Here is a 26,675-nt window from a genome sequence, read left to right as displayed (position 1 = left end):
GTGTATTTAAATATTTGTATGTATTAAAGATTGTTTAACTAGTAATAAAAACAGAAATAAAAGTGCAAAAGTATTGCACATATAGTATGCTTTGGTAAGAAAACAGGAAAATTTTAAAAACACTATAGATCTAAGTAATGGTAAATTGCCAATGGATGACAGGGTTTTAGCAACACAACAACACTCCATACAGAAGCACATTGATAATCTATTCAGTGTGTATTATATATTCAATGGGAGCAGTTAGGGTCTGTGGGAGGTCAATATATACTTCATAATAGCTCTAATTTATTTTGATAACTTATAACTATCAATCTTTAATTTATGAAAACCCTTAGAAATTTATTCACATATCTATTCTCTAGTGCTACAATAGGAATTAATAAGCTACAAGAGGAGAATTTACCCAAAACATTTACCCAATGTTTTAACATTGGGGCCCTTCCACTTCTAGATTATAAAATTATTTCAGGAAGTATCAATCTCTACTTGCTGATTCCTGATTTTAAAGGTATTCTCTACAAATGAAAAAAAAATTTACATACAGTCATGCTTTTTTGGGGTTATTTTCTAGATAGCTTTTGATCTAAAAAGTTCTCAAAGGCCTTCTAAAAGTTAAATACACAGAATATATTATTTAGTGTACTATCTTTTATATCTCATAAGTCTTTTGATACCTCAACATGTTCCAGTTTTTAAAAACCACTTCACTGGGAGTGGTTAATCAAGTAACTAAAGAACTATTTCTGCTAGAAAACAAAAAATGTGATCAAAATATGGATTGCTCAAAAGTTTTTCAACTAGATCAGGTAGTGCCATCTAGTGATCAAAACAGTTACCCTTTGGTCCAATGATTTATGTAGCTTTTTGGATATCTGAAAAATTCTACCAATCTGATTTTAAGACATTACACGAAACCATACAGGATTTAAGAATATTAAATCAGAACAGTTTAGTAACAACCATTTAAACTATTAAAACACTACTTTTGGGGCAGCTAGGTGGTGCAGAGGACACAGTACCAACTCTAAAGTTAGGAGGATCTGAGTTCAAATTTGACCTCAGACACTTAACACTTCCTAGCTGTAGGACTCTGGGCAAGTCACTAACCCCAATTGCCTCAGCCACAAAACAAAACAAAATACTACTGCTCAAATAATGTGTTTTGAGTGAAAAGAATTAATTTTAAAATGAAGTTTTATTTAGAATGTTATCAGTGTACTCAGAAATAAGATCCTCCAGGCAATTTATACAGTTATTATCCAGGAATGCTAGAATCACTGCACAGTAACAGAATGGCAAGATACTGAATGGCAATTGTGCCTCGGGCAGGTGAAACTATATAGGGCTTCTTTATTCCTATATATTTAGAATTGTTTTAGACCTTGGTTAAACAAAATTGCCTAGACCCTGTACTGATTTGATTCCCCTTTCTTGTTCTCAAAACAATGACCTACTCCTAAGTTATCACATTACAAATATCACACATTAGCTCTAATAACCCTATTAATCTTCCTCCTTCACACCTCTTCCCAACAACTCTAATAGGAAAGAGTTATCACCTCAGCACACTGGACTTTGGCAATATAGCCATTATTCTGAAGTTCCATCCAATTGGCTTCATATAGTTTGGGTCCAATTAAGAAATTCAAGTCCACAATTTTGTCATCTTCTCGGACGAGGGTCGCAGTCAAACCCAACTTGCAGTGAGCCTGTACAATGGTGAGGACTCGTCGAAACATTTTGGCTAGGGAAATAACCACAATATTCATATTTTCAACAAATAATAAGAAATGCCAACAGGAAAATCAGACCAAGCTTTATATAACAACTAGAATCTTATCAGGACTTTTCATTTTGAAATACACAAAAGATAACATATGGGTTCTATTTGTTAGAATAATCCCATGACAGACTAGACGATTTTAATTTCTAAATCCCTGATTCAGAGGTGCTTAGTTTACAACAGAAATGATTAGGTAGAACTTTTATTCTCACTTTCATTTATGTATGGAGGAAAGATCAATGAAAAACAGAAGAAAATGGGGACAGTTTTAAAGTCAGGCCAATAAGCACAGGCCCCAAACTTAAAATTTTGAAATTGCAAGTAATTAAAACTTAAATGAAAACTCTAAATACAGTTTATTTGTTGTATAGTTGATACTGTGACTTGGAATATGAAACCTTTTAACAAAAAAAGTTCAACTTTCACAAAAAATTGAAGAAGGCAAAGGATGCAGAAATGCCCCAACAAAAAGGAAGTAAACTCTGGTCTCAGAAAATGGGGCCCTGATGAAAAAGGAACTTCATACCTTCACTAAACTACCCTGAAGAGCCTGCAACGGTAGGACATTATCGCAGAGGCCCAGAGAGAGTTTTCTCCTTCTAAATTGGCTTCTTTAAATATTCCACTAAATAGAATTATTTGGGAAAGTAAGCTACCATTTTCAAATATATATATCCCCATAAGACACATAGTTTTTTTAGGATTCTTTCTGGAAGATTTTTAAACCACCAGAAAATTTAATTTGATTTTTAAAGTATGCAATACATGAATTATTATGATACATATACATAGTTTGGGGGAATAAAAGCTTAGTTTTTAAGTTTTAAGTGGGCTCCTTGAGAGCAGGAGGGTGGCTTTTGCATTTCTTTGTATTCCTACAACTTAGTACACTGTAACACATAAGTGAATAATAAATGCTTGATGACTGAATGATAAAAGAGTAGAAGAGCCACTTTTGTCATTTTCCCGTTGTTCATTTGTTAATTATCCCAATATGAAATTTACTTCTGTTGTTTTTAATTAGTGGAAAATTGTATTAATAACTTAATTAACAATTATTAACATTTTGTGGTATATGAAAAAAAGTTAAGCATTAAATATGAATTCTTGGTACACTTATCTTTTTAGAGTGTATATTATATTTTAAAATACTTAAAATAGTAAATTTATAATTTCTTTTCCTTTCTGAACTTTTTTTCTTCCGAATATTTTTCAAAAGTATTTCTTTGCTTCCTTCCTTTTCTTCTTTCCTGATTCTATCTCTACCCATTACCTGATCTCTAATCATCTACTTCAAATGAAAACTCTTCACTGTAACAATTAAGTACAGCAAAGCAAAACAATTTAATAACTCTGGCCATGTGTGAAAATGCACGTCTCATTTTGTAACTGCACTTTAGCCAAAAGATAAGGTGGTATTCTTTGTAGAAACATTTTTAAGTCACTTATCCATTTTATGAGGTTAGTTTAGTTAAAATTAGGTGATATGGGACAAATCACTTAACCACTTAATGCTACATAATAAGTTATAAAAGAGGGGATTATGTGTATTCCTCAACTTTTTTTTTTCTGGGGGTTTCCTAAACAGATAAAATAGAGCCCCCCCCCCCAAAAAAAAATCACAAGGAAAATATTTAAAAGAACAAATTATACTAAAACAATCTGAAACACTGTAGGAATTCCCCATTTAGATATAATTGGCAAACTACATTATTCATTAAGATATGGACCTGGCTCCAAATACAACTATGTCAAGCTTTATTCTTTCATGGTGTCAGATCTCAACTTCCACCCTAAGGTTATCACCTAATAACTATTTGGAAACCTACAGAAGCAGCTAGGCAGGTGCTATCCTTTACTTATCACCTATCCCTAGATCACTTCAAAACTGGTACTGGCATCCTCACAGAATGTACTCTAGATTCCAGCTCAAAAAAATATTAAGACCATCCACTATGTGAAAGTTTCTAAGTTCAGTTTAAGCATATGTAAGAAATACATCTTCATTTCATAAATTTTTTCTAAAAGCAACTTACATTTCAAAGAGGGAATAATATAAACAGTCAAGTAAGTATATAAATCTATCATACACTTACCAAATAGAACAGTAGGAAAGGAAGGGGATGAGATAAGAGATGGGAGGAACCACAAGGGATGGGGGTGATAGAAAAAGGGACTGACTGGGAGAAAAAGAATAGTATGCTAATTTTCCAATTACAGGTAAAGATGGTTTTCAACTTTCATTTTTGTAAGATTTTGAGTTCCAATTTCTTTTTTTCTCCCTTCTTCCCTTACCTTATTTCTCATGCTAGCAAAAAATCTGATACAGTTTATACATGTACATTAATTTTTAACATACTTCCATATGAGTCATGTTGGGAAAGAAAAATCATAAAAGGTACAAATCACAGAAAGAAAAAACAAAAGAAAAAAAAGGTGAAAATAGAACGAAGCAAAACACTTTCGAAAAGGGAGAGGGTAAAAGGAGAGAGAGAGAAAGGAATATACAAGGGGAAAATACAGTTAAGAGTAACTGTGAAAAGAATTTTGAAATAAGTATCTCTGATAAAAGATTTATTTCTCAAACAGAGAACTGAATCAAATCTACAAAAAAAACCCAAAAAACCCCAAAAATTTACAAAACAAAAAAAAAGCTATTCTCCAATTGATAAATGATAAATTTGTCATAAATGATAAATCCAACTGATGAATAAAAGATATGATCTATTCCCAAAGATTATAAAATCATACATATGCTTTGATCTAACAATACCACTACTAGGCACGAATCTCAAAAGAAATAAAAAAAAAAAACTCATGAATAAAAATATTTTTTATAGAAGCTCTTTTCTCAGGGCAAAGAACTGGAAATTGAAGGATCCTCATCAACTGGGGAATAGCTGAATTAACTGTAGTATGGGATTATAAAGGAATATTATTCTAGAAGAAATGATAAACAGACTGCTATTAGAAAAACCTGAAAAGTCCTCCATGAACTCAAAGTGAAATGCATTATGTACATAGCAATAGTAAAATTATGGAATGATCAGTTATGAATTCAACTTTGCTATTCTTCAGCAATACAACGATCTAATACTACTTTGAAGGACTAATGATGAAAAATGCTATTCATACCACAGAAAGAAGTAATTGTGTCTGAATACGGATTGAAGCAAGATTTTTTTGAGACGAGGGTATCTGTTTTCTTTTGCAACATGACTTGTATGGAAATATTTTGCACAACTTCACATGGACCTTCTCAATAGGGGTGTGTGTGGGAAGGGAGAGAATCTGGAACTCAAAATTTTAAAGACAAATGGAAAAAAATTGTTTTACATGTAATTGGGGAAAATAAAAATATAAAACATAAAACCAAAGAAATGATGACAGGATGCTTTCAGAAAAATCTGCAAAGACTTCCACTTGCTGAAAGAAACTGAAATATGTTATGTACAAAGTAAATATTGTGAAATGATCAACTAAAAATGACTTAATTATTCTCAGAAATACAACGATCCAATATAACTGAAAGATTAATGATGAAAAATGCTATCCATACCCAAGGAAAGAACTGATGATGTCTCAATGCAGATTAAAGCATACATTTTTATTTTCTTATTTTCATTTGAGGGTTTTTCTTTTTTGATCTATGTTTTCAGTTGCAACATGACTATTATAAATGTATATACATATACATGACTACAACCCCTATTGAATTGCCTGTATTCTTAACAGGGTGGTGGTAGTGGTATGAGCTGGGAAGGGAGAAAAGCAAAGACACTGGAATGTTAAAAACTGTAACAGGGGAAAAATAAAATAAAACTAGTGGGCAAAAATAAATAATACATGAAATAGACCTGACTTTAACTTACCATTCCTTATTCCCACTTCCATTAGCTTGAATCAGTGAGGTGTTAATGTACCATACTACTAAATAAAGGCTATTATTATATAAACAGCAATAATTGGGCTTCTTTTAAAAATATTACCTTCAAAAACTCCAATGCTCTTAGCTTTCCATTCTCAAAGTACTATATAGGAGAGCTATGAGTAAATATTAATCAATGGTGGTCTAGATACTAAAAAACCATAGGCAGCATGAGAGTTATAAAAAGATACACCCCAACTTAAACAAAAATGAAAACTATAATGTTTACCTAACAACATGTAGTATGCTGGTATTATTGTTGGTATTCTTCTTACCTTTCCTCTAAAAAGACTAGAAGGCAGTTTATGGCCAATTTTGGCTTACCAGGTATGGTATGTACTTCGTCTAGGATCATAAGCCCCCATTCCTGAGTCTTGAGCCACTCCATGACTCGCTCAGCCTCCCAGGATCTCTTGGTGGTGTGGCCCAGCATTGAGTAGGTACTAATGGCGATTGAGCACCCAATGGGCTTATCTTTGGCATCTGAAGTGAACCGGCAGATCTGACTGTCATCAATGGTAGACCACATCTTGAACTGAGCTTTCCATTGCTCCACAGACACAGCTGAGTTGCCAAGTACCAGGCACCTTTTTCGGACAGTGCATGCAGCTGTCACACCCACCAAAGATTTCCCAGCTCCTACAACAAAAAAGCACAGACCTCACTCACCCAAGGTCAGGTCAAGAGAAACTGCCAAAAAAAATCCAATTTCATCACTTATTACCCAATGGAAAAAGAAAAAAAAAATATATTCATTCTCTGCTTTCATAAAATGACCCTGAACCAAAAATAACTTAAATGAATGCCATCAAGAAACTGAAATAGCTATTATTGAAAAAGACACATCACTCATTCTTGAAGAGAAAGCTAATTTCATCTAAAAACAAATAAAGTGTTAAAAATTAGCAGCAGTTGTCATTGACCTTGAGATCTCAGGGCTGATACCTATTAAAAATGATAAAGGGCTGAAACTTAATAAGAGTAATAAAACACATTGTGAGACCAATCAAAACTGGCTTGATTGGAAATAACTGATGATTAAAAAAAATGTGAGTTTTAGGGACATTTATAAAAGAAAGAAAAGGCTGAAAGCAATCAAAAGGAGGAAAAAGTATTATTTATTGACAAGCTATGCAAGGATTCAGGTTCTTCATCTGTAAAATGAGAAGGTTGGACTCAATGATACCTATGATCACTTACCACAAGGGAGGACAATGACCCCTGACCGGGCCCGTCCATTCCCAAACATTTTCCGAAGGCTCTTCTCCTGATAGGGCCTGAGGACAGCTGTGGGTTTCAGGTCTATATTGATGTCAGGGTTGACAGAATCATTCCGGAAATCATATTCAGCCAGCAATGGGTATTCCAGATGGATGCAGCGCTTCTGGAGCTCCTCAATCATTTCCTGGGGGAGAGGGGGAGAAAGTGTTTATGAAGTTTTGTTAACTATTTTAATTGAATTGTTGTTTGTTCTTCATTTTGAAGAGGACCATGACATTGGGGAGGTGAATTGGACTGAAGTGAGGAAGGGCTGGGCAAGGTCACCTGCTTCCCATTCTCATCCAGAGCCACCTGGGTCCAGTGGCCATATACAGATCAGGGATGACTGGAAATGGCCCGGGATGAAATGGGAGACCTTGGCCTTTTTAAGCTAAGGTCTTTAACAGTTTGTTTCAGTTCAGTCTGAGTCCATGCCCAACCAGTGACTAAGGTTAAGTAAGAAATGAAACAGAGAATAACTTCTTTTACCTAGTTCCCCCCCTCCCCCCGATTTTTCTTTTCTTTTCTTTCCCTTCCCTTCTCCTTCCTTCTTCTTTCCTCCCTTCCTTCTTCCTTCTTCCCTACCTACCTAGAAGAGAAGACTCTCAGGGTTTCTGGCTAAAACAAAAACAACTGCTATTTACATTCACTCTGAGTCAATCAGGACCCCAACACTAACCAAGGAGAGCTCGGCCTGAGACCTACTGTTGGGCAATCAATGAAAGCCAGAGCAATTAATGTTTAGAGAAATATGTTCAGAACACTGCTTTTTAAGACTGCCTCTTCAGAATTTAACTGGTATTAACAGAACTATGGAGCTATAGTAAGTAATGCCACCTGACCACACAGAACCAAACTGAGCCAATGCTCCTAGCATATTTACAGATGCATATAGAAGGAGGATAATAAGTATACAAAGTTTCTACAGACATTTGTTTTCATTATCATTGACAGCAGAATCATCACATTTGGAATTTAAGACTTTAGTTCCTGAAGTGCTATTTAAGGAAGTGGGATATGACACTTAGGAAATGAAGTTGGGTAGAAAAGATATACCAAACCAATCACAAACACAAGAAACAGAAGAAATATGTCTTGGAGATAATATAATTTTGAAATCACTATGAGATCAATTTTTAAATTATCTGAAAGTGAATATTTACCAAGGGAGGAACAAAAATCAGAGATGTATTAATACTTCAAAAAGAGATCGAAAAAACATTATCTATTAACTAATTTGTCTATCATGTATGAGTCATCCCTTTTATTAACATATTAGCTTTTTAAAGCAGTTGTGGTTCAGTTGTTTCAGTCTTGTTTGAATCTTCGTGACCCCATTTTGAGGGTTGTTTTTTTTTGGCAAAGATACTGGAGTGGTTTGCCATTTCTTTCTCTACTTCATTTTACAGATAAGGAAACTGAGGCAAAAAGGATTAAGTGACTTGCCCAGGGTCCCACAATTTGTAAGTGCCTAAGATGAGATTCTGAACTCAAGAAGGGTCATCTTTCTGACTCTAGGCCTAGTACTCTATCTATCCACTGTGTCATTTAACTGCCTTTGAAGGCAGAGATTGTGCTTCCCCAGAGACTCGTAGGCTGCAGAGAATAGGTTGGACTCAGAATCTAGAAGATAATTAATCAATGAACATTTATTAATATTGTAAACTAGTTACTATCTTAGGGACTGGGGAAATAGAAAAAAACGAAGCACTGATATTTATTCATTTTATGTGAGGGGTTCAGAAGAGTAGAAAAAAACTTACTAGGTTTATGGATGAAATCATTGGGGAGTGGCAATAACATTGTGAAGGTAGGGAGATTGAGGCTATGTCCAATTTGCACAGTCAGCAATCCAGTTAAGGACAGAAAAATACACTTAGGGAAGCAAAAAAACTACTTCAATAACTGCCTTGGCTCATTAGAAATGGCACTGTGCTTCTCTTAATCACTTCTCTTCTTACTCTTCTTACTATCTCCTTGCCCTTCCTTCAAAAACCTCCAAACCAGAAACTAAACTTTATTATTCTAATTATGTGTTTAAGATACTAACATACTGAAACAATGACATCACCTCCCACTGAATGTGGTATGCCAGATCCTTTCTTTATATAATGCATAGTTTTGTAGCTAGAACAAGGTAGATTGGACAGAAACCAAGTAAAGATGATTACAGGGTTAAATTGTAGAAGCCCAACAGGAAAAACTAAAGATACTGAAATTGTTTAGTCTGAAAGCTAAATAAAATCTGGGCTTGAATCCCAGCTTCTTTTTCCTCCCTGGGTGACTTTGGGCCAATTTTTGCATGTTTATGAAAAGGATCTGCATCAGTATTGAAGATATCACTGACAAAAGTATAAGAAGAGAACAGGCAAACTTTTGTAAAAGATTCCATACTGATGATCATTGCAATAGATGCAGAAAAAGCATTTAATAAAATCCAACATCCATTCCTAATAAAAACACTTGAGAGGATAGGAATAAATGGACTTTTCCTTAAAATAATCAGGAACATATTTTTAAAACCGTCAGTAAGCATCATATGCAATGGGGAAAAACTGGAACGTTTTCCCAGTAAGATCAGGAGTGAAAGAAACAAGGTTGCCCACTTTCACCATTATTATTCAACATTGTATCAGAAATACTAGCCTCGACAATAAGAGTCGAGAAAGAGATTAAAGGAATTAGAGAGTAAGCAATGAGGAAACCAAACTATCACTCTTTGCAGATGATATGATGGTATGCTTAGAGAACCTCAGAGATTCTACTAAAAAGCATTAGAAATAACTTTATGTTCATAACTTTATACATAACATATACTTCGTAACTTTAGCAAAGTTGTAGGATACAAAATAAATCCATATAAATCCTCAGCATTTTTATATATCACCCACAAAATCCAACAGCAGGAGATACAAAGAGAAATTCCATTCAAAATAACTGTCAATAGCATAAAATATTTGGGAATCTATCTACCAAAGGAAAGTCAGGAATTATATGAGCAAAATTACAAAACACTTTCCACACAAATAAAGTCAGATTTAAATAATTGGAAAAATATTAAGTGCTCTTGGATAGGCTGAGTGAATATAATAAAGATGACAATACTTCCTAAACTAATCTATTTATTTAGTGCTATACCAATCAGACTCCCAAGAAATTATTTTAATGATCTAGAAAAAATAACAACAAAATTCATATGGAAGAACAAAAGGTCAAGAATCTCAAGGGAATTAGTGGAAAAAAAAAAATCAAATGAAGGTGGTCTAGCTGTACCTGATCTAAAACTATATTACAAAGCAGCGTTCACCAAAACCATTTGGTATTGGCTAAGAAATAGATTAGTTGATCAGTGGAATAGGTTATGTTCACAAGACAAAACAGACAATAAATATAGCAATCTTGTGTTTGACAAACCCAAAGATCCCAACATTTGGGATAAGAATTCATTATTTCACAAAAACTGCTGGGAAAACTGAAAATTAGTTTGGCAGAAATTAGGCATGGACCCACACTTAACACCATAATCAAGATAAGATTAAAATGGGTCCATGACTTAGGCATAAAGAATGAGATTATAAATAAATTAGAGGAACATAGGATAGTTTACCTCTCAGACTTGTGGAAGAGGAAGGAATTTGTGACCAAAGATGAACTAGAGACCCATTATTGATCACAAAATAGAAAATTTTGAGTATATCAAATTAAAAAGCCTTTGTACAAACAAAACTAATGCAAACAAGATTAGAAGGGAAGCAACAAACTGGGAAAACATTTTTTATAGTTAAAGGTTCTGATAAAGGACTCATTTCCAAAATATATAGAAAATTGACTCTAATTTATAAGAAATCAAGCCATTCTCCAATTGATAAATGGTCAAAGGATATGAACTGACAATTTTCAGATGATGAAATTGAAACTATTTCCACTCATATGAAAGAGTGTTCCAAATCACTATTGATCAGAGAAATGCAAATTAAGACAACTCTGAGATATCACTACACACCTGTCAGATTGGCTAAAATGACGGAAAAAATAATGATGAATGTTGGAGGGGATGCGGGAAAACTGGGACACTGATACATTGTTGGTAGAATTGTGAAAGAATCCAACCATTCTGGAGAGCAATCTGGAATTATGCCCAAAAAGTTATCAAACTGTGCATACCCTTTGATCCAGCAGTGCTACTACTGGGCTTATATCCTAAAGAGATACTAAAGAAGGGAAAGGGACCTGTATGTGCAAGAATGTTTGTGGCAGCCCTGTTTGTAGTGGCTAGAAGCTGGAAAATGAATGGATGCCCATCAGTTGGAGAATGAATGGTTGGGTAAATTGTGGATATGAATGTTATGGAATATTATTGTTCTATAAGAAATGACCAGCAGGACGAATACAGAGAGGCTTGGAGAGACTTACATGAACTGATGCTGAGTGAAATGAGCAGAACCAGGAGATCATTATATACTTCAACAACAATACTGTATGAGGATGTATTCTGATGGAAGTGGATTTCTTCAACAAAGAGATCTAACTCAGTTTCAATTGATCAATGATGGACAGAAGCAGCTACACCCAAAGAAAGAACACTGGGAAATAAATGTAAATTGTTTGCATTTTTCTTCCCGGGTTATTTTTACCTTCTGAATTCAATTCTTCCTGTGCAACAAGAGAACTGTTTGGTTCTTCACACATATATTGTATCTAGGATATACAGTGACATATTCAACATGTATAGGACTGCTTGTCATCTGGGGGAGGGTGTGAAGGGAGGGAGGGGAAAAGTTGGAACAGAAGTGAGGGCAAGGGATAATGTAAAAAAATTACCCATGCATGGGTTCTGTCAATAAAAAGTTATTAAAAAAAAAAAAAGATGCAGCTAGTGCAAGAAAGGAAGGTAAGGTCAGATGAATACAATCATCAAAGAAAATTCCAAAGGATTTATGATGAAAAATGCTATCCACTTTCAGAGAAGGAATTGAAGAATTCTAAGTGCAGACTGAAGCACACTTTTTTCACTTTCTTTATGATGTTTGCTTTTTATTGTGTGCAATATGGCTAATATGGAAATATTTTACATGACTTCAAATGTATAACTGATAGCACATTCCTTGCCTTTTCAATAGGTAGGGGAGTGGTGGAAGAGAGGAAGAGAATTTGAAACTCAAAATTAAAAAAAAAAACCAAACATTCCAAAAGAAATAAACTGGGAGATGGGGGAAGGGAGACTAGGAAGGCTATGTCATCAGGAGGGAGCCTAGAATCAGGGAGAACCTGAAGACAGAATTAGTAAAAAAGGAAGATTTAAAAACGAAACCAATTTTGTTGCTTTCAGCAGGTCATTTGATAAATAAAGCATGTGGAAAGTATATTTGCTAACCTGCTTCACTTCAAAAGATACAGTCTGTGTTTCTTCCTCTTCTTCCTCATCCTTGTCCATTTGTTCATAAAACTCAAACAAGTCTGCGGGGACATCTGTTTTATTCTGACCATCTGTTCCTTGTGATGTGGAGGGTCCACTGGCCCCTTCACTGGTTTTGGAAATCTGCAAAGGAAAGGCAGATCTAAGAGTTGCAGTACTGGGGAGAAGAACTAAGGGATACAGGATTAAGAAAAGCATTATTACATTCCCAAGTTTTCCAGAAACCCAACATACAGCAGATTTACTTGTGAAGGTCTCAGTGATGAGCTCAGTTTCTTCCCCCTCAGCATTCCTCAGGCGGCATTCTCTAATCACCTGGTCCTGGAGAAGCTCTTTAATGACATCTGGGTGAGAGCTTTCAACAAAATACCTACAGAGTAGGAAGGAGTAAAAGAACATGGAGATACTGATTTAACTGATCTCTGTCCTTTTCATTTTTAACATTTTATGTTACAAAAATGTTTTGGTCACTTACAAACCCATTTTAGGCTGAATATAACATCTGACTATTCCTCAGACAAATGGGAACACATTTTAGTTCTAGTTTCTTGGTACCACAAAAACTACTCCACTTAACTAAAAATGGTAGCAAAATAAATGACCTCTTTAGAGAACTAAAGAGCTGGGGCTTTTCTTGCCAATACCTTCAGAAACATTCCCTATTACTTTTTTCTTTTTACTTTTTTTTTTTTTAAACTAGATGGAAGGCAAGTCCAAAAAGCCTTGGGCATTGGTTTATCAATATAGTTCAATTCCCTCTTTCCCCTCCTGGGCCCCTGACTATTTACCTGTTGTGTTTCAGCACGAGCTTGACTTTTCCATAGCTTACAGTACACAACTATAATCAACAAGAAACCAAAAAAAGACAAATTAGGAACAAGTGGCTCAGGGTCAGGAAAATATTAATATATCCAGACATGGGAATACATCAATTCTGTAAATATATTGTCCAGAACACTAAAAGACAATTTGGAACATGCAAATAAACTAAAATGTTCTAATTAGGGATTTGGAGCATTCTTTTTTATTAAGAGCTTGTAATCATTGCTCATATCCTTCAACCAAAAATAAATAAATAAATAAATAAAAACATCTGACTATGGATAAGCAATCACTTATCATGTGTAGCTTTGTATTTCATTCCCGAAAGGGAATTGTATGTTTCACCATCTGTTCTTTGGGATCAATTTTGGTTACTGCAATTAATTTAGCCTTTACTGTTATTTATACTTACAAAAAAATAATCATTGAGATTGTTGTACTTATTTCACTCTACATTAGCTCATATTTATTTTTCTTTTGTTACTATAAATTCCATATCTTCTTTGCTTTTTATTTCAAGTATTTCATTATTCATAAACCACAATTTATTCAGCAATTTCCCCCAAAATAGATATTTTTATTTCTATTATTTTTGCAAAAGATACCTCATAAATACTCTAATAATTTCATTGTTCTATGTAATCTTATTAATGTGGTTGCTCCCTCGGAAGATGCAGACTGCTATTCTTCTATACATGTCTTGTTTTAACTGTTTTCTACGTCCCCCTATCAGTTTGACCCATGGGGTTACCCCAATGTTCTATTGATCATTCTCAATTATTTTTAAAAAATAATTTTTTTTCCATGATGAAATATTTTTTTTCTTTCTTACCTCCTCATTGTTGGGGTTGGGGAGTGTTTAAAAAAAAAAAAAAAAAAAAAAAAGGAAAAACAAAACCCTTCTAACAAATTTGCATAGTTAAGCAAAACATTTCCAGGCTGGCAAGTCCAAAAATATGTCTCACTGTGCTAATATATTAATTAGTCCATCTCATTATCCATCTCTATCCAGAAGTGGATAGAATTCATCATTTGTACTTCTATCAATTTTTCTTTTTAAAATTTTTAAAGTTTTTTAGGTTATATATGTATATTTATTTACTTATTTTACATATTTCCATGAGTCACGTTGGTAGAGAAAAATCAGAACGAAAGGGAAAACTATGAGAAAAAAAATAACAGAAGAAAAAAAGGAAAATAGTATACTTTGATGCACAGTTTTTATAATTCTCTCTCTGGCTGTGGATGGCATTTTCCAACCAAAGTTTTATTGGAATTGCTTCGGATCACTAAATTGCTGAGAAAAGCTAAGTCTATCACAGTTGATCATCACAGTGCTGCTGGGTACATTTTCTTACTTCTGCTTACTTTACTCAGCAGTTCACATTAGTCTTTCCATGCTTTTCTGAAGTCAGCCTGTTCATTTCTTACAGAACAATAATATTCCATTCCATTCATGTATCATAACTTATTCAGCCATTCTCCAATTGATGGACATCCACTCAATATCCAATTCCTTGCCATGACAAAAAGAGCTGCTATACACATTTTTGCATATGTGGGTTCATTTCCCTTTTTTTAATATCTCTTTGAGATGCTGACCCAGTAGTGACACTGCTGGATCAAAGGGTATGCACAATTTGATAACTTTGAGCATAGTTGCAAATTGCTCTCCAGAATGATTGGATCATTGCACAATTCTGCCAATAATGCATTAGTGTCCTAGTTTTCCCACATCCCCTCTAATACCTATCATTATCTTTACCTGTCATCTTAGTCAATCTGATAGATATGAGGTGGTATCTCAGAGTTGTTTTAATTTGCATGTCTCTGCTCAATAGTGATTTAGAGCATTTTTTGATATGATTCCAGATGGCTTTAATTTTTTCATCTGAAAATTGTCTGTTCAAATGCTTTGACCCTTTATCAATTTCCCCTCAATTTTTCTTGAATAAGAAAACCACTGGAGTATGCAGGCAATCAATTGGTTATCCCCTGTACTTATTACATGATCAACTCATAATCTTTTAAACTCATATATTTCTTCGAGGGTAGCTTTAACCTTGTTTCTTCTTTGTAATCCTTGATGGTAAATGTGTTATAGTATACTCATGCCAATCAGTACCTCTCCATTGCTTAACAGATAACATTAATATTCAATTCTTTGGAGTCTCTGATGCTCCCGTGTTTAATAATCATGAGCTACCAGCAGAACAATGGTATTAAAATACAAACTACAGTTCCTACAGATGCAGGTGGCAGATGTAGAAATTTGCTTACATATAGCTTGAGAAGAGAGATGCTAAGAGTAGACTATCTCAACCTTACAATTTGCTTGTTAGCTTACTCCAACTTCAAGAGCTCAAAGATCAGATTTTCTAGTGAAGAAGTATTTCCTGATTCCAAGAACTCCTTCAAAAAAGTTCCTATGCAGCATCCTAATTTGTATGTAAAGTCATGGAGTTATTCATTTAGTGAAAATTCAAAGTTCTAAATAAGTTTCTAAAACTTTATTATATTTCAAGGAAAAATAACTTGTGATTCAAAGGGGGTCAAGGAAGGCTGGACTCCACATAGAAGAAAATTATGTTTCTAGGAACATTGTATTTCTGACTTTCTTCTTTTTGTTGTTCAATTGTGTCTGAATCTTAGGACCTTCTCCACTATCTTTTGACATCTTTCCAAGTTCTGACTTCCTTATGGGCAAATAAATTTCAGGAAAAACTTTTAAAGATATGGCATGGCCCTGCTTGTAATTATTTTTAAAAAAATACTCAAGACTACACTTTTTTTTTTTTTAAACCAGGAAGCAAAAAGATCATGGACTTTTGCCAGAATTATTGAACTACAACAGCTTAAGACAGGGGGCATCAGTGTCTATGTTAACTGTGTCATAATTGGGAATAGAGAAAGGTTTATACAACTGTGGGGATATTGGACAGCAGAACCCAGTCCAGGAGGAACCTGTAGAAAAATCTAATGGAAAAGACCCAGGTTATTTAACAAGAAATTAGGGTACAAAGTACTAATGATGAATATACTAGTCACCATTATTCTATCGTGACATGCATGATTTTGAATGGTTTGGAACATGAGAGATAAAGAGAACAGGGAACCATTCCTTTAGTATGTATGGAAGTATTAGCCATTTACCTTCCCTAAGTCTGTTCCCTGGGAAAATGCCACTATACACAGTGGCAGCTGGAAGATGGAATTGGCCTATTCTGGAAGCTTCATAAGCAGCGGGCAGAGTGATGCTAGTATTATAGTATACCAGTATTCACAAAAGAAAGCAACTTAACCATCGGTACTTTCAAGAACCCCTGAACTATGGAGTTCCCATAACCAAAAGAAGAAGTTTAAATAGGTATTCCTAGGTTTCTAAATCCCTAATAGGATTTAGGTTTTTACTTTTGCTTTATATATTCATTTGACTTGTCTTAGGTGTTTAGCAATGGGTAGGTTATGAGGCAAGATAGAAAGTAATAATAACGAAAACATCTACAATAAAACCTATGAACAACTGTGTATTAAGTGCTCAAAGAATAACCTTGATACTCAAAGATTCATAATTTGACCCTGAGCAAATTTGGGAAGTTGGCCTGAGGGTTGCTTATCCTTTTCAGTCCCTCACCATCAACTTTATGGGTCTAGTACACTACTCTTAGTTATAGATTTTAAAGCTAGACCCTTAGACCCAGACCTTTCCTTGTGTTCAAGGTTTCCCTACCCTGGGGCCCTATCCTGTAAAAGTGATATATTATAACAAGGTTAGCTGACACATTAATGTAGCATAAGTTCTACCTTGTCCTTCCAGGAAACACAATGCCTACCCCAATTAAAACATTTATCCAATTCACTACTAAGCTCCACCTTCCTTCAAAATATCTTTTAGATCTGCCCATGCTTGTCCATTTCACTACTAATATGCTCTCTAGGTTTCTCACTTCATTCCACAAGGAGTACTCCTACCTAAAATGTCTTCTTCAACAGACTGTCCCTTCAGGAAAGGAACCTAAAATATGAGGAGAGTTCTTGAGAAGGAAGAGATTCTGGTGGAGGTGCTAAGGGAAAACTTCAATGAAAAAACAGCATATTAACTAAGCCTCTACAGATAGACCAGAGACAAGTGGAGGCTAGAGAGCCACCCTCTGAGCATATTTAGGATATAATATAAATAATATATTATTTAGGATATAATAATAGCAAGTTCATGAAAGTGGAAAAGCACAGGACATGCTTGTTTTTTAGGAAGGAGACAAGGTATACACAAAGAAGGATCATGTGAGCATAAGCTAGAAATATAAGCTGTTGCAAGATTGCGCAAATTGAATGACAAAATAAAGAGTCTAGTCTTTGGTGAGCAATAGTGAGTTACTAAAGATATCTGAGCAATGGAGGAATCAATCCAATTTGCCTATTTCAAATACTAATCTGGCAGCAATGAAAAATATAATGGACTAGAAGAACAAGAGACATTTGAAGTAAGGAAACTACTTAAAACAACAGTGTAGGAAAAGATCATAAGATTCTATGAAATCTGACCTTTACCTCATGAAACACCTAAGCCCGATTTCTCAAAATTGATTCCCTATCAATTAAGTAGTAATAATGAAGTACTCTAGAGTTACATTATACAATGTAAATCATTTTTGATATTCTCAAATCCAAATATGCCACAAGTCAAAAGCAATTTGAGAAATAGTAATTAAGAAATTATTAATAAAGAAACACTCTATTTTGGGAGAAAAATAAAGAGAGAAAGGCTAAAAATTTTGTTTTAAAAAAGAAAGCTAGAAGAAACTATCAGACAAGGAATAGATCCATGGGCTACAACCAAGAATACACATGCCAAAGGTGGTACTCAAGTCCATCACCATCACCAAAGTCTTCTACATCTGAGTGCCTTTTACACAAAAATAAGCAAAACTAATTTCCTCAATGACTTCATGCAAAGCAGTCCCATGATCATTTGTCCTCCACATGCCCAAGGAACAAGGATAACATGATCACTCAGGAGTACAAATAATGAAACAATTATCTCTTTGCAAAAAAAAAAAAAAAAGGCAAGGAGGGAATCCAAAGGCAATAGTTATGTTGCCGGATCCAGCCAGTTTTTCAAACTGTTTGTTTTTCTTTAAAAGGAAAGATTAAATTTCAGAGTAAGCCTGGAGCAGAAAAAACTCTGATATAAAAAGTAACAATAATTTAATTTTAAGAGCAAAGTATTTTTCAAAAGTTGGTTGACTCAAATAATATAGCAACAGAATCCAAAGCACAAAATTATGTAGCTTTAAATTATTAAATAACTAGGATCCTCTGATCCTAATTAGGATAATTTAGGCTTGAAGGAGTCTTCTAAGCCATCTGGTCCAACCTCCTTATTTTACAGATAAGGAAACTGAGGTCCAGAGATATTAAAATAACATATCCAAGATCATAAGTTAGTAAATGAGAGAGGAAGCATTTGAACCCAATCAACTTTTAGATTCATTATAAAACCCTTGGCAACTATAAAATATTACTAATGGCAACTGCAGAAGCCTTTGATATTGGTTAAGGTACAGTCACTTGCCTTAATAAACTGCATGATTCCATCTGGAACACCAGTCTTGCTGAGCTTTTTGAGATATTCAGTGATGTCACTTGTCTGTAGTCCAACACTAACAGCAGCATATAAGGAATAAGCAGTGAGTTTGTATTCATGCACATGGCTTGGTCTACATACAGGCTCAGCAATAGCCACTAGGAAGTCCTGGGCATATTTGTAAACAGGAGAGAAGGCTTCTAGGAAAACATGGCCATCAGGAGCCTAAGACAAAAGACAAATGGTCAGATCTCTACAAATAAATATATGACAGTCATAAGATAGGGAGAAGAGTAAGAGAGATTTCTTTCCTATCATACTCAAATCATATGCACAATAAGCAACTTATATATGGCATGTTTTAGATTATATTCTGAGACATTTTCAATTTAACATAAAGATTACTTCTATAAGCACTCCTAAAATACAGGATGGGATCATTACAAAGAATTGAAGATGCTATCTCTTACATTATAAGGAACATACCAAGGCACCCCTTCCTTTTGAATCTAAGATTACTGGTGAGTTTGCTATCATTTTCAACTGTAGCAAGCCCTTAACACCTATTCAGCTGCACCAATCCCTCAGGTATAAACTAATTTCCTTTACATTCTACTTTAGACTGTTCTAATGGTTTTATGTGTAAGTATTATCCCTATAAGAAGATTATTAATATCTTGTGGGGAGTCTATCATAAGACTTCTTTTGTATTTGCTAGAATGCTAAGCATTTAGTATATTACTGGTCTGACATGGAACTCTTACCACCCAGAGTGGGCGGGAGGCATGGTCATCTTTCAGTGGCATCTGAATCCTGTAGTCCTTAGCCCCATATTCATCCAATTTGGTCCCTGATTCATCTACTTGCTTCCCAGCTGCTGATGGAACTGCTTCCTGAGATTCATTCCCAGGAGCATCATCTTCGTCGTCATCTTCTTCTTCAAAGTGTCTTTTCTTGGACTTCTTTTTATCTGTAAAAAGTCATAGCAATGAAACACATACTAAATAGCTTCTGTCAATTACTTATTAAGTGCTTTCTGTGTGTCAGGAACTGTAAGCAGTTGGAATAGAAAAGGAGGCAAAAAGATGGTTTCTACTCTCAAGGAGCTCACATTCTAATGGAGGAGAGAGTATGTAAACAGAGAGAAGGCATTAAACAGAGATTGGGAAATAATTTCTGTGTTGGTTGGCACTTGAATGAAGCTAGGGAAGTCAGTAGGTGAAGAAGAGGAGCATTCCAGGAATAGGAGAAAGGCAGAGAGAATGCCTAGAGCTGAGAGATGGAGTGTCTTGTTTGACAAACAGTAAGGAGGCCATTGTTACGGGATCAAAGAGTGTGTGATGAGGAATGATATGTAAGACTAAAAAGGTAAGAGTGACTAGGTTTTGAAGGGCTTCATACAAATACAAAACACTATTTTGTATCTGAACCTTGAGGTGAACCACTGGAATTTATTGAACAGGGAGGAGACATGGTCAGATCTCTATTTTAGGAAAATCACTCAAATGGCTGAGTGGAGAAGAATGGAGGTAAGCAGATCCACTGGATCTGAAACAATCCAAGCATGAGATAACAAAGGCCTAGTGACGGTATAAGACACTTAAGGAGGCATATTTGAGAGATGTAGCTGTGCTTTTCAGGAAAGCCCTAACCTAAAATTCAAATGAAATCAACAAGCATACTTCTGCAAGTTACCATCTGCAAGTAGCATCCAGCAATGAATAAAGCACATTCCAGTATTTGGCAAGGCTGACATGATATTTAGGGTAGTACAGGAACCCAAAGATACAGCTTGATCAACAATGAATCATCATAACTGTCCATTGACCCCATGCCAATATATTTGCCTGTAATTCCAGAATAAATAAAGCAACAGGGAAAATACATGTGAGCTTTCTTAAATTTTTCATTGCTCTTTGCTTTGACCTGTTCTTAGCACACTTACTTACTTGTATATCACAGCTATTTATATTTACTGCTCCTATTGTATTAAATTGTAAATTCCTTGAATGAACTGATTTTTGCATCCCTAGTAATTAGCACAGTTCCTCAGACATAATGAGACATTTAATAAATGTTTGTTAAACACACATGAGGTTGGAGCTCCCCAATCAAAAAGTATCTTGCAGAAAGTAATAAGCAAATACTTGAGAATTGGTTGATTAATTTCAGAAAAAACATATTCCAGTTTGAGAGCTGACCTCTTGTTTCTTTGTCTCATCAACATTTTTTTATTGTCTTTATTGTCTATTTCTTATTGTCTCTAGTTCTAGGAACTTGGTTATAATTTGGGGATACAAAGACAATATGGGAAGAAATACACATACACAGGAATATACATGACACGTGTATAACATGTACAACAGACACAAGCTTGTTGGGGTGTGAAGATGTTACTAGTATCTGGAAGAATCAGTAAAGGCTTATTTCTGGTAGTAGTACTTGAACTGTCTTGAAGAACACTAGGCATTCTAAAAGGCAGGTGAAAGCAGAGTACAGACACCAGGAATGACTTGGTGCAAACGAACAGGAAGTGGGCTAGGTTGGATGGACCACTGAGTGTGTGGAGGGGACAATGGTTTAATAAAAGCTGGAAAGGCATATTGTGAACTCTTAGAGATAATGAAGAGTCCCTGGAGTTTACTGAAAAAAGAGAATGATTTTGTCAAAAGTGCGTTTTAGGAAATTTACTTTGGAACTGTGTGGAGGATGGATTAGAGAAGGGAGAATCTGGATACAAGGAGACCAATTAAATGGCCAGAGGTGATGAGAACTTGAACTAGGGTAGTGGACCTAGGGTAAGGGACAAATCTAAAAGATTTTGTGAAGGTGGCAACTAATTGGATGAGTAATGGGGGGTAAAGGCAGGGTAGGGAACTAGAATGACTTGGAAGGATGGAGGTATTTTTGATTAAAAAGATAAATGGTGGAGCAAAAAATGTGTTTTATTTTGGGCATAATGTGTTTAAGATGGTTATGGGACATCCAGTTCAAAATTGGCACCTTGGCGATGGGGGACTGGCGGTAGAGGGTGTCCCAAGAAATCTTAGCGCAGCCTTAAACTGCGCAAGCTTTGGGACACTGGTGCGGCTGATGAGATAATCAAGAGTGGGCGCGCAGAAGGGAGAGGCGGTCACAGCCGGGGCCCAGAGCCTGAGGAAGAGGGAAGGACGGGGGCCCAGGAGGGTGGCTGGGGGACGCCTTCCTGTAGGGGGAAAGGACTCCCGGGAAGCCTGGAGGGGTATGAGTTGTCCCGGGAGGGGGTTCACGGCCTCCCCTTCCCTTCCCTTCCGTCTCACCGCGGTCGGATTTATCCTTCTTGCCCATGCTGGGAACTAGACAGCAGCGACAACAACGACGACGCCGGGAGGCTCGTCCCGGCGATGATGCTTCCGAGACCCGGAGGAAGGGGCAGCACCTCCAGGTCCCAGTCTGCGACTCCGCGCTTGCGGCTTGGAAAGCTTCCGGCTAAGCAATAGGAAGTCCCGCCTCTCAAGAGGGGAAAATAGTGCGAGTGGGACCCCGAAGTCGTGGTCAATCATGGGCGGAGCCAATGGTGTGACATAACCCGGAAGTTCAGATTTTTTTGGAATCGTGATTCGTTCTTTTTCGTTCCTTGGTCAAGCCTTTCTCTTGCCTTCCTGTGTGGCGTTTATGAGGCGCTTAATCAATTATTCCTTTTTAATTGACTACCCTCAACCGCAGTTAGTCAATCATCCTCATTGGTGGCCTGGGGACCAAAAAGCTTGGCTGAGACACCCTTTCATACCTTAATAGACATTTTAGACGTGGAAATTGAGGAGACGATCATCATTTAAGAAATGGCTGAACAAGTTAAAAAGAGGAAGAAAGAAAACCTCCACATCTGCAAAACTCACACAGTAGAGATATACAAAATAAATGGGAGGGCACTAACATTAGAGAGGATTGGAAAAGGGTCTTATAGAACGTAGGATTGTTGTTCATCCTTCCTTCTGGAGGATGGCCAATTACTTCAGGAGGGTGCTATCTTGACTCGAAACTGATTTAGATTTAAGTGACCCGGAGTTATAGAAATCCATCAGTCTCATTCTCTTTAGTCATCAGTCCAGTGGCAACCCAAAAGTCAAAATGACTGGTGTCAGCAATGGTCCACCACAGGCAGGATTTTATTTAAGACCTGAAGGAAGCTAGGGAAGGTAAGAGGTAGGGAAAAGGAGTGAATTTTAGGCATGAGGAATCAGATGCTGAAAATGCACAGAAATAGAATTGGTGTGAAAGGAACAGCTGAGAAGTCAGTGTCACTGAACCATAAGGTTTGAAGGTGAAAGACTGGAAAAATAGGAAGGGTTCAAGTTATGAAGGGCTTTGGTTAATTTGGTATGGCATTGAGTAATGACATAATATGCGATGAGTAAATAAATTAATTTTGTTCCTGTAGTTTTCTTGGTAGCAGTAATGTTAATTTTATTTACTCTTTGCCTATGCATATTCCTTCAATTTCTTTTGGAACATAACCTTACAAGGTCTCCTTTGTTTTGTGGCACCTGACGTGTCTTACATAATCCTTACTGTGGTTCTGTTTTTATTTTGACCTCTGGTCCTTATGTATTTGGGGTTGTTTTCATCTATAATTTCTTAAAATATAGAATCCAGGTTTATAATACTTATTTAGAAATGTTTTGATTTGTTTCATCAATCTGTCCAAAAATATAAAATAGGTAGCAGGTACTGTGAATACAAAGACAAAGGGGCATTCTTTACTCTCAAGAATGTCACAGTTTAATAGGAAAGACAATATATAAATGGTGTACAAATTAGACACTTCAAAGATAAATTGAGGATAGACTCAGAGAAAAGAAATTAAAAACGAGAACTGAAAAAGTTTCCTGCAGAAGGTTTTACTTAAGTTGATACTTGAAAGAAGGCAGGAGATCCAGGAGGAAGAGGTAAGGAAGAAAAGAGTTTCATGTATAGAGGAAATGTAGGGACCACACTCAAAACTGAAAAATTGGCTGTTGTGTTCAAGAAACAGAAAGGAAGCCAGTGTCACTGGAACACATAGAGTACATAATTTCAAGCATTACTGCGTTCCTTATTCCATCTGTTTGATTGTTTTTTTGATGTTATTGCATTTCTAATTTTGAAAATTATTACTGGAAAAGGAAGTTATAGGCTCAGGTAAGCTGCAGAGTAGGCCAGAATAGAAAGTATACCTGTTAAATAGAATGCTAGGCTTATAGAAGTCCAGGAATTTGGGAAGTCTGGGTTTGAAATAATTTGGGGCTTAGTTTTGAGAAGAATAGGAATGGGCATTCCAGAAACTGGAGTAAAAGTAGGGAGTAAATTGGCAGCATTAATTTACTGCAGAAGTTCTTAACTTGGAGATCGGAGAGAATTTGGGGCAGGAAGGCATGATCTTGAATGGGAAAAAGTTACTTCATTTTCACTATAATTGATTTCCTTTGTAGTCCTATGAATTCTGTTTTATACATTTAAAAATATTGAGTAAGGCCTTACCAGATTGCCACAGTAATCCCTCATCCAAAAAAAAGGTAAAGAATTCCAGGGGCTCTAATGGAAAGAAAATTCAGTGATGAGAGAATATAAGATTTGAATTTCTACTGCTTATAATCCTGGGCAAGTTACTTGACATTCTTATTTGGACCTTGATCTGTAATCCAGTCATTCAGCAAGTATTTATTAAATGCTTGCTATGGGCCTGACACTGTACTAACTTCTGATGCTTCAAAAAAGGGATAAATATTTTCCCTTCTATTTTAGTACCTTCCCTGTTGATACAACTTTAATAATAGATGCCTGTCATCCCACAACTCCAAAATTGATTATTGCTAATTGTTGTCATTTTGCTGTGTCTTAAGTTGAAACCTTGGAACCCTTTTGCTTAGTATTTCTCTTGACTAATGATTTGAACCAATCTTTCAAATTGTTTATTTAAAATTTTTGAAGGATTATGGGAAATTAAGGCACAAAGGAGCCCAGATCCCTCCTACAAACATCTCAGTGGAGCTTAGAAACTCACCAATCTAAAAACTAAATAAGAATCATCTATAAACTCCTCCATCCAGCTGAGATCAACAAGAGCCTCTCTGAATCCTGAAGAGACTTAGGATAAACCTGAGTGCACGAAATTACCAGAGATCAAAGAAAACTCAAGACATGATGAATAAATATAAAGAACACAGTGAACCATGGGAAGACATATGAACTGATGCTAAGTGAACAAAACCAAGAAAATAATATCCATGCTTACAATGTAAATAAAAATAAGAACAATAAAAGCTGAATACCATATGATTTTATTGACTATGGTTGGACCCAAAGAATCTCTGATTTATTTGCAGAAATGGGTGCATATGGATGTGGAAGAGTGGCTATAGAGTCTTATAGTATTGAAAATGATTGATGTATTGATTTTCCTAAACTTTTTTTGGCCACCTTTACTTTTCTCTTATTCTTTGCTTATGATTCTCTAAAGACATTGGGAAATGGTGATGTAAAACCAAAAAAAAAAAAAAAAACTATAAAAAATTAAAAAGCACCTTTTAACTCTAAGGGATATATTAAATTTGTTAATTCTTTAAAAAATATTGGCATGCAACTTGAAGGGCACAAAAAGTATTATGAAGGTTCTTGGTAGCACCTGTTAAATTTTATGGTTAAAATTTTTGCAGTTTTCCAATACTTTAATCTCATTAAAGTAAACATAAGTGAACACAGGGAGGAGAGTTCAGGACAGAGCATATTATGGATGACAATTCAGCAAAGGGGACTAAGGAGTAGCCACACAAATATGGAGGAGATCCAACAGAGCTGTGTCATCAAAATAGAGAGGAGATGGTGGAGAGGGCACATGCTTCTTTCTGAGTTCTCCTGCTACCCTCACACTACTTATGAAATTCAACCTCTAAATTAGTTCAAGACTGGCAAAACCCATGAATATTGGGAGTATAGCAAATTATCAACAGAAGATTGTAATATCTGGACTACCTCTCTGGAGGACTTTGGGATCAGCCTGAGTCCTTGGTCTTAGTGAAGGAATGAAGGAGAAAGGATAGCTGCCACAAGGCTAGTTAAAGATGGAGTCCTAAGTCTTCTCTGTGTCTGTGGAGGAGAGCTGTGGCTGAGAGTGTTCTGTGTCTGAGACTCCCTTAAATACCTTAGTACAATTACATCACAACATACTGAGCGTGGGCAACCATTACACCACTATACTAAGTACTAAGTATATGTTTAACTATAAGTACCTTGCTGACCTAGATTCAAGTACACCTTTTCAGAGTTCCGGCTCTATACAGAAGATAATTTTGAAGAAGATCACCAGAAAAGGTCTGTTTTGATCACAGGGGTGAGGGAGGAGGTGGCCAGGCACAGGCACAGGTAGAGCACAGAGGCCTGTGCATACTGAGTAGGCTGGGGGTGGAGGACGATCTCCCCGGGGAGGGGAATCTACGTGGAGGACTCTACCAGTGTTGGCTACTTTGCCCTGGTTGCAAGCCAGTAGATCAGCAGAGAAGTTATGGAACACCCAACACACACACAAAAGGTAAAGAGTGCACCCCAAAGCCCAGGAGTCTCACAGGACCTGGCCACGCCCACCCAGCACTGGGAGTGACTCAGCACGATCCCAGCACAGCCGCTGCCACTTCGAGGTGCCTGTTGAGGAACCTTGGAAAGCCTTCATTGCCCTAAAAGCAGACCCCAACTTTTTTTTTAAAAAATAAAAAGGCAAAGCAGGCTCTAACTATAGATAGCTTCTATAATGAAAGAGAACAGATTTCAAACACTGAGGAGACTAAAAGCAGATTGTCTCTAGATGGGATATGACGTGGTCCCTACCACACAAGGCTCTTCTAGAAGAAATTAAAAAGGATCT

General features: G+C 36.0%; 1 protein-coding gene across 1 annotated transcript in view; it reads right to left on the bottom strand.

Annotated features, from left to right (window-relative positions):
* ERCC3 (ERCC excision repair 3, TFIIH core complex helicase subunit) overlaps positions 1-22,282 on the bottom strand; it is a 40,566-nt gene extending 18,284 nt beyond the window's left edge. The window contains exons 1-9 of the mRNA XM_003763765.3: positions 22,099-22,282; positions 19,564-19,769; positions 18,788-19,024; positions 13,179-13,228; positions 12,625-12,760; positions 12,349-12,513; positions 6,915-7,119; positions 6,039-6,353; positions 1,563-1,747 (exon numbers count right to left, since the gene is read on the bottom strand). Coding sequence (XP_003763813.1) covers positions 1,563-1,747; positions 6,039-6,353; positions 6,915-7,119; positions 12,349-12,513; positions 12,625-12,760; positions 13,179-13,228; positions 18,788-19,024; positions 19,564-19,769; positions 22,099-22,126 — 1,527 coding nt within the window. The 5' untranslated portion in view covers positions 22,127-22,282. The remainder of the gene's footprint in view (positions 1-1,562; positions 1,748-6,038; positions 6,354-6,914; positions 7,120-12,348; positions 12,514-12,624; positions 12,761-13,178; positions 13,229-18,787; positions 19,025-19,563; positions 19,770-22,098) is intronic.
* Between the last annotated feature and the right edge of the window lie 4,393 nt (positions 22,283-26,675).

Source organism: Sarcophilus harrisii, chromosome 3 (assembly GCF_902635505.1).
Source record: "Sarcophilus harrisii chromosome 3, mSarHar1.11, whole genome shotgun sequence".
NCBI lineage: Eukaryota > Metazoa > Chordata > Mammalia > Dasyuromorphia > Dasyuridae > Sarcophilus > Sarcophilus harrisii.
The sequence above is the reverse complement of the archived record's forward strand: the minus strand, read 5'-3'. Positions and strand labels throughout refer to the sequence as shown.